General features: G+C 46.3%; 1 protein-coding gene across 1 annotated transcript; it reads left to right on the top strand.

Moving 5' to 3' along the window:
* Positions 1-748: 748 nt before the first annotated feature.
* Positions 749-9,091, top strand: LOC132386514 (zinc finger protein 239-like). Its single transcript, XM_059958800.1, has 2 exons — positions 749-3,524; positions 6,466-9,091. Exon 2 carries the CDS (start codon positions 6,855-6,857, stop codon positions 7,554-7,556), a length of 702 nt encoding a protein of 233 aa, XP_059814783.1. The 5' UTR covers positions 749-3,524; positions 6,466-6,854; the 3' UTR covers positions 7,557-9,091.
* Positions 9,092-9,506: the final 415 nt, after the last annotated feature.

Below are 9,506 nucleotides of genomic sequence, written 5' to 3' on the forward strand. Positions count from 1 at the left end.
CGTCCCACTCCCTCTCATCCCCTCTGTCTTTGTACGTCCTCTCACCTGCTTATCACTTCACTCTGGGTCCACTGCTCCATCCCTTTCTCAATATATTGAAGTGTACCTGTGAGTGTCGATACACAAAATATCCTCACACGTCGGGTGTTACATGGTTCGACCTTCATACATCCTGTTTAGTGTTTAAATATATAAAAAGTTAAAGAAGCTAGAATCTTTACATAAATTATTATCGCAACTATACGTATATAAAACATTGTATTTTGGAAGTGACAAATGTTAACGGGAGGAGAGCAACCATTTAGGAGCTTTGGAAATGCATTTCATCTTGTTCATTTCCTCACTAAATTACTCTTTTTTCCTATCAACACAAAGAGAAAAAGAGCCTCTTTTCAATCAACTACAGTTGGTGGAGCGAGGCCAAGGAGTTAATCAGCTACTAATGATATGAAATGCCGTAAAACTAGCTTGTAGCCTAGAATTTTTTTTCCATTTGGCTTCCAAAACAAAATTAAATTTATCCAGGTGTAGAAGGGGATTTTGGATGATTAGCTTGTGTATCTGATCAAAATCAGGAAGAAGATGAGCGAGCACTGAATTTTTCTTTCATTATTTTCCACTCTTAAACATAGGTTTCGATGTTCATTCCGTGCTTATTATAGCTCCTTCCTGGAATCCAATGGTACCCATTGGAAAGAGCGGATGAATGCTTGCATTTGTATACAGGTATTTTCCAGCTTCATGGACAACGGGTCGAGCGAGAAGGAATTTCACAAATACCTAAATAAAAAACAGTCACAGCTCCAGGATTTCACCAAAAACGATCAAATATCCTAATGTTATTAGTGGTATTTTTCCCCACCAGCCAACACCCCTACTTCCCAACCCCCGCTTCCGTAAAATTCCCTCTATTTAATATCCGGGGTTGTTAAATTCCCCGCTTGTTTATTTTGACTGTTTTACAGAGGTGTCGGAGCGGCTCTCCGGTGAGCTCTGGTAGCACTGCACCCCTGAATGTATGAGACAGTACAGTGTTAAATATAAAACCCTGAACAGTGTCGATGATCAGAGGGATCTTAGACTCCAAGTTCATCGCTCCCTGAAAGAGACAGCACAGATTGATCGGGTGGTTAAGAAGCAAATGGCATGGTTGTCTTTATTAGTTGAAGCACTGAGTTCAAAAGTCGGGAAGTTGTGTTGCAGCTTTGTTAAACTATTTGGACCACATCTGGAGTGTTTCATACAGTTCTGGTCGCCCCCATTCTCGGAAGGATGTCGGGGCTTTGGAGAGGGTGCAGAACAGTTTTACCAGGATACTGACTGGATTAGAGGGCATGAGCTATAACGAGAGGCTGGACAAACTTGTGTTGTTTTCTCCAGAGCGGCGCAGGCTGGGGTGAGACTGGATGGACTTTTATCAGATTACGAGAGGAATAGATAGAGTGGACAGAGGGTATGTTTTTTCCTGGGGGTTTGAAATCTCTGACACAGTTAAGGTGAGAGGAGATGTGAGGGGCGTCTGTTTATTTCCACTGAGTGCTGGGAAGCTGGAGTCTACGTCTGGGGTGTTAGACCCAACCGGTCACGTGATCCCATTTGCCCCTCCCATTTAACCATAGATGTAACGATCTCTTTGTGCATGTTCACAATCTCCAGGTGGGTGGTCATGCATCCTCCATGTTGTGTTGGGGAAATCTGATGTTGGCCACTGAGTCCCGTTAACTTCCCCCGAACTCGCCTCGTTTCCTGAAGCTCCTCACATTTGTCCTGGAGCTTTATGGCTGTTGTGTCTTCTGCCGGACTGGGGTGGGTCCCAGATTGTGGGGATCTTTGATTTTACTGCCTGCTTTACCGAGGGACTGGGAAGTCTAGGGGGGAGAATGGTTTCTGAGATGTGCTGATCTGAATCCAAAGGTCTCTGCTGTTCCTCACAGTCACGGGCGGAGCAGTTACCATGCAAAGCGTGAAGTGTCTGGATGGGAAACTCTCTATGGTGTGTAGATAAAAATTTGGTGAGGGCCACAGTATATCTGGTAAAGTTCTTGTTATTTTTGCTAATTCTGTCATTTTATAATCTTTTGGACAGTAGTATGTACTATTCATTCAGTACCTATGTGTTGCTGGAGGACCATCAGTGATCGTCCTTGATCCCTTCTCCCACCTGGTTCCATCTGCTCATCTTGTTCAACCTCTGTCCAGTCTCCTCACAACCCCCAACTCCGCTTCAGTGATGTACACCAACCATCTGGGTCATCCTCAGTCCGCCTTGTATCCCACCTCCTCAATGTTATATATCAGCAAACTTTCTTCCAACCCTTGTCTTCATCGTGAAATGTTCTTTTGTACCTTTGGCCTCGCTGAGTCATTTCCAGAATCGGTTATTGTTAGCTGGAATGCCGGAGGGTCATCAGGTCCCAGTTCTGTTGTGCATTGGTGTGGAGGTGCTCGTTTATGAACAGTGACGGGCTGACACACTGCAGCATTTTACTGGCAGCAAAGAGTACTGGGAGAGTTGGTGCTTGGGCTCTAATCCTGTGATCGGCTTTCCAGGCAAATGGAACTGTTGGTGTTTTGGCTTTGACTTTGGTTTGAGCTTCTGCAGATGGGGCCGGATGTTCGTCCTGCAATGAAGCAGAAATTTTGAGCAGCTGGACATTGGTTGTGGGGAAATCCCGGATTGCACTACCCAGTGTGAGATGTGGGGACAATGTGTGAGACTCTCAGGGTCGGTGAGTGGCAGATTCAGCTGTGTGATTGTGAGGTTTGGTCCTGGGATGTAACAGTTTTTGATCCAGGTAAAATCGACCCAGCAATCGAGCTGTTTGGGCTTGTGAGGTGTTGAGTGAGTATTGCTAACAAGGTTTACATAAGTAATCCCAGGAATGATCGGTGGAGCATTTGAGGGTTTTGGACCTGTGCTCAATGGAGTTCAGAGGGATGGAGAGTCTGCGATCTGATAGCACTGTCTCAGAATAAAGATGCTTCTCCTTAAAACTGAGATGAGAAAATTTTTTTGGCCAAAAGGTGTCTGATCTGTGGAATTTGTTGCCACAGAGGTTGATTGAGGCTGCCGTTTGAGTATATTTATGACAGAGATTAATATACTCATGATTGCTAAGTAGCTTCACCTAATTCTGTTCCTGTGTCTTATGTCTTACCATGATTGAATGATGGCTCCTTCTTATCCCATATCATTCTTTGATATGTGAGGGGCAATAAAATATTGTTCTCTGAGATCGTTAAATCTGCCTTCAGTGTTTAAATCTCAGTGAGTTTTGTTCTTAGTAACATTACGCAGAAATGTTTAGTTCTCCTTTTCATTATTAACGTGCTCCATTGTCTCTCTGGTTAAAGTTAGACCTGTGGTGAGAGATTTACTTGAAGAAAAACCCCAACTGGAGGCAAACCACGACTGTAAGACGAGGGAACAACAACAAGTGAACCAGCCCGAGGATTGAGAGCATCAACTGGAGAGAAACCAATCTGACTCGGAGATTCCGGTGATTCAGTCAGGAGAAAGTCTGGTGAGTCTCATTTACTCAAACACTGGTCCTTTAGACATTACATACCTGTACAATGGAAGGTAGGAAATAGTTGGAGTGAGACTGAATGTGCCCAGAAGAACCAGTTATGCCTCTGTCAGACCCAGTTCCAATCACTCCAGGTCTGGTAATGTGCTTCCAGCAGCCCGGCCCTTTGAAACCACTCCCATTCCCTCACAGTGGTCACTCAGTTCAAGGTCTTGCATCCTCTGATGTAGCTTTTGGTCAGTTCTGAGTGGGGAGAGGGAAAGAGAGGGGAGTGTTTATACTGACTCTCTTTCAAAAACAGTATTTGTTTGAACTTGCTGCAAACTCTCTCCCCATACCCTGTACTTTCTCAACCAAATTATTGACATAGATGACAAGTAGCAATGGGCGTAACCCCAGGGAACGTCACTAAGCACGGGACTCGAGTCTAAGAAACAGTCTCTCACCATCACCCTCTGATTCCTACCACCCAGCCATTCCCAGACCCTGGGGCTCTGTAACAAACTCAATGTTAACAGGAAGATTAGTCCGTGATTAAGATGATGAGAGAATTGTGGACTCCTGAAAGGACATGCGAGCTGAGCTGTCTGATTCATTGGACCAGATCCACCTTCGTTGACAACGTAATTTACCCCTTGTCCATCCACCCAAGTCATGTTACTTCCGATAACCCACAGTACCCCAATCACCCTCCGCACACCCACACCCTTCTGACCATTCACCCCACACCGACACATAGACAGGCCCCCTTCACCCACGTCCACCCTCCCAGCTTGGGGAACCACAACAAACTGATCCCGTGATCCCGACACAGTGCAAAACTAAAACCAGGGATGCAAGACTGGCGAGCCTGGAGCCTCCAGCTGTCCGGCTTGGTCCCGGCCCTTTCCCACTGTACCCGGCCCTGGATTTACACAAACCTGAGATTAACCCCTTCCTCACCGCCACCTGAACAGGAGAAACACCCGCATCAGCTAGGGTTGAGCTGCAGTTGGTCCCCGTATGTGTAAAAACTCCCCGCTGTCGGAAATGGAGACCAGAATCGTACCCGGTAAAACCATATAACAATTACAGCACGGAAACAAGCCATCTCGGCCCTTCTAGTCCATGCCGAACGCTTACTCTCACCTCATTCCACTTACCTGCACTCACCCCATAACCCTCCATTCCTTTCCTGTACATATACCTATACAATTTTTTTTTAAATGACAAAATCGAACCTGTCTCTACCACTTCCACTGGAAGCTCGTTCCACACAGTTACCACTCTCTGAGTAAAGAAGTTACCCCTCGTGTTGCCCCCTAATCTTTTGCCCCTTAACTCTCAACTCATGTCCTCTTATTTGAATCTCCCCTACTCTCAATGGAAAAAACCTGTCCACGTCAACTCTGTCTATCCCCTCATAATTTTAAATACCTCTATCAAGTCCCCTCACAACCTTCTACGCTCCAAATAATGAAGACCTAACTTGTTCAATCTTTCTCTGTAACTTGGGTGCTGAAACCCAGGTAACATTCTGGTAAATCTCCTCTGTACTCTATTGACATCTTTCCTATAATTTCATGACCAGAACTGTATACAAAACTCCAAAATCTGGCCTCGCTAATGCCTCCTACAATTTTAACATCACATCCCAACTCCAATACTCAATGCTCTGATTTATAAAGGCCAGCATACCAAAAGCTTTCTTCACCACATGAGATTCCACCTTCAGGGAAATATGCACCATTATTCCTAGATTTCCTCACACTGTCTACAAGCTTTCTCTATTTGTGAACTAACCTCTTCTCTCCTAGTCTCTTCAATTTGATTCCCACCCCCCAACCATTCTAGTTTAAAGTCTCCCCAGTAGCCTTCACAGATCTCCCGCCAGGATATTGATCGCCCTAGGTTTCAAGTGTAACCCGTCATTTTTGTACAGATTACTCCTGCCCCAAAAGAGGTCCCAAATGATCAAGAAACTTGAATCCCTGCCCCCTGCTCCAATCTTTCAGCCACACATTTATCCTCCACCTCATTCCATTACTACTGTCACTGCCGCGTGGCACAGTCAGTAATCCCGAGATTACTCCAGCCCTCCCTTCTTGCTCCCTCTCTCCCTCACTCTCAATTCTCCCTAACCCCTTCCTTGTCATCACAAGGATGTTGCCAGGTCTGGAGGACTTGTGTTATAAGGAGAGATTGAACAGGCCAGGACTTTATTCCTTGGAATGTGGAAGATTGAGGGGAGATTTGATGGAGGTATACTACAATTATGAGGGTTAGAGATAGGGTAAAAGCAAGCTGGCTTTTACCACTGAGATGGGGTGTGACTATAACCAGAGGCCATGGGTTAAGGGTGAAAGGTGAAAGGTGAAACATTCAGGGGACCATGAGGGGAAACTTCTGCCGGGTGAGATTCCAAAGAGATCACCAGCTCGTAACCCAGCACGGATGGAAAGCGTGCAGGGGAGCCGGCTGGATTCGAACTCGGGACCTTTCATCCTGAAGTCTGGCATTGATGCCACTATGCCACCAGCCAGGTCAGGAGATATTGACATGGCATTGAAACTGTGGAACTTTATATTAACATTACATAAAGGGAAACCCCAGCTGCACGTCAACAAAGGCTATTTACGTGAGAGGGTTTAGTTACCGTGGGGCCAGACACCCTTTCAGCTCAGTGGGAAGAGGGACTAATTCAAAAGGACAGAGTCAAACAGAGCCAAGTCACAGATTGGAGATGGCATAAGTGCCCCATACTTATAGAGCATCAGAGAGTTTGAGGGTCATTCCAGATACCAGCACTGTGCCCAGTTAGAAGGTGATTTCTCTCTCCAACTTGTGTTGAACTTCAATGTAACAGTGTGATGTCGGATCACACCTTGGCAACTCAAGTGATCTCATCTCAAATGTTGTCCTTCACCCACTGATGGATTTTTAAATCTTTTCACAGGTTAAAATCGACCAGGAATTTGTCTATGGGAATTCAAACACAACACACCAGTTGTGCTGTCTCTGTCTAGATATTTAAGGAGCAAGAGATTCAATCAGCCATCCTTCCTGCTCAGACTTTGCGGAGTGTTTCACTCGGTCATCTGATCAATTGACACGTCCATCATTTTACACAGGGGAGAGACCATTCACCTGCTCAGACTGTGGGAATGGATTCACTTGGTAATCTCAACTGAAGCTACACACTGGGGAAGTCCATTCATCTATTCTGTGAGTGGGAAGGGGTTCAGTCGGTCTTCCCACCTGTGGACACACCAGTCAGTTCACACGGGGCAGAGGCTGGTCATCTGCTGAATTTGTGGGGAAGGATTCACTCGGTCATCTGATCTAATGGCTCACCAGCGAGTTCACACCGGGCAGCGGCTGTTCGCCTGCTCAGACTGTGGGAAGGGATTCACTTGCTCATCTAAACTGAAGGTACATCAGCGAGTTCACACTGGGGAGAGGCCATTCACCTGCTCAGACTGTGGGAAGGGATTCACTTGCTCATCCACACTGAAGGCACATCAGCGAGTACACACAGGGGTGTGGCCGTTCACCTGCTCAGAATGTGGGAAGGGATTCAGTCAGTCATCTGATCTACAAAAACACCAGCGAGTTCACACTGGGGAGAGGCCGTTCATCTGCTCAGACTGTGGGAAGGGATTCAGTCATTCATCCACCCTACACAGTCACCAACGAGTTCACACTGGGGAGAGGCCATTCACCTGCTCAGATTGTGGGAAAGGATTCAGTCATTCATCCACCTTACAGAGACACCAGCGAGTTCACACTGGGGAGAAGCCATTCACCTGCTCAGAATGTGGGAGGGGATTCACTCAGTCATCTGATCTACAAAACCACCAGCGAGTTCACACTGGGGAGCGGCCATTCACCTGCTCATGCTGTGGGAAGGGATTCACACAGTCGTCCAAATTATTGGCACACCAGTCAGTTCACACTGGGGAGCGTCCGTTCACCTGCTCAGACTGTGGGAAGGGATTCACGCTGTCATCTAATCTACTGAGACACCAGCGAGTTCACACTGGGTAGAGGCCTGCTCAGTCTTTGGGAAGAGATTCTCTCGGCCATCTCCACCAAATGTGTATGATTGTCAAGTCAAATTTGAGTTTCAGGAAGGTATCAAGGAAGAGCAAGAATTCACTGGCAGAGAGGACGGAACCTACTGTCTGAGGGCGGTTTCTGCCCAGAACATTTGGGCGGACCCCGCAGCGTCACAGTGGCAGTCCGAGAGCAGCGTCACAACCCGCGGTAAGATGCCGAACTTTAAATAATTGTTGAGACTGTTTCAGGGAAAGGAACACTGCTGTCACTGCGTTTGGTTTAACTCCGCCAATGGGATCATCGCATGCAGGCACTTCTTGAAAATGGCGCAAGGCTTAAGAAGAGCTTGTGAACCTTTGAGAGAGTTCACCCAGTTTGGAACCATAACGGTCCAGTAGAGAAACGGAGGTGCAGGTCCAAAATTGTCTCCGAAGTCCGAGAGGCAGCCAGTTTTTCACCTAATCCTAATGCTAATGCTAATGCTACTGCCTTATGACTAACCTTGACTAGACTAATGACTGACATGACTGATTATTTATGACTACTGACTAATAACTAAGAACTATGAAATGCCACACTTGTGAAAATAAAAATAAAAAGTGGAAAAGAAGGAAAGTTGTTTGGTCATTGAATGGAATCCGGTTAAAACCTTCGGGTATTCAGTCCCGTTCGAGTGTGGAAGCTGCACATGTGCAAAGGGAGCAGTGAAAATACTGCTTGACAAAACTGTTTGACTCGGAAACTGGAGGACCAGGAAACAGAAATCTGTGAGCTTTGAGCTGGGACAGCAAGAGCAATAAACTGTAGTCCTGAAAAAGGAAGGAAGGAGAAAGGAGGATGCTGAAATACTAACACCAACGGCGTTGGGCTTTTCCTCCAATTTTCCCACGCCAGCCATCAGACTGAAACCGACGGCCCTTCCCAAGTTTCCTGGCAGCAGACGTGATTTTTACAGGTGGAGAAAGGACTGGGAAGCACTCCAGAGGCAGGGAGAGCCGACCGGTGCAAGAGAGGTGAAAAAGGTTCAACTGCTGGACAGTCTTGACGACAAAGTCAGAAGAGACCTTCGCCTCAAAACTTATAAAACTGCAGATGTCATCTTTCGTGTTCTAGAAAACCGCTATGGAAATCGAGCGTGGAAATCGGAAATGGATAGTATTGGTGCAGCATGCGAGCCAAAATGCGGGGGTTGTGGCTGCGGAAACTGCCAGCCGGGCGGCAAAGGAATGACTCTTGCTGAAGAGAGGAAACTTGTATACAAATTCATATACAAAAAAAAAATCAAAGCAATAGTGATAAGGGAGAAAGAAAGGCATGAATATTGACTTCTCTAACTTCCGTTAATGCCCCTCCTCCCCTTCTTACCCCATCCCTGACATACTGAGTTGCCCATCACGCCACCTGTTCTCTATCTCCCTCTGGTGCTACCCTCCACCTTTCTTCCTCCCTAGGCCTCCTGTCCCATGATCCTTTCCCTTCTCCAGCGCTGTATCACTTTTGCCAATCACCTGTCCAGCTTTCAGCTTCACTCCACCCCCTCCGGTCCTCTCCTATCATTTCACATTTCCCCCTCCCCCACCTACTTTCAAATCTCTTAGTACCTTTCCTTTCTGTTAGTTCTGACGAAGGGTCTCGGCCAGAGACTTCGACAGTGCTTCTCCCTATAGATGCTGCCTGGCCTGCTGTGTTCCACCAGCATTGTGTGTGTGTTTGAATTTCCAGCATCTGCAGATTTCCTCGTGTTTGCACAATACTTCACATTATGGATCATATATACAAAAAAGTAAAATCAAAGCAATAGTGATAAGCGTGGACGCTGAAAAGGCATTTGATTCGGTTAATTGGAACTTTCTTTACAGAGTTTTACATAGATTTGGTTTCCATAACAATTATTAAAACTATACAGGCACTATATGACAACCCTACTGCTAGGATTAA

Source organism: Hypanus sabinus, unplaced genomic scaffold, assembly GCF_030144855.1.
Source record: "Hypanus sabinus isolate sHypSab1 unplaced genomic scaffold, sHypSab1.hap1 scaffold_1187, whole genome shotgun sequence".
In the NCBI taxonomy this organism is placed as follows: domain Eukaryota; kingdom Metazoa; phylum Chordata; class Chondrichthyes; order Myliobatiformes; family Dasyatidae; genus Hypanus; species Hypanus sabinus.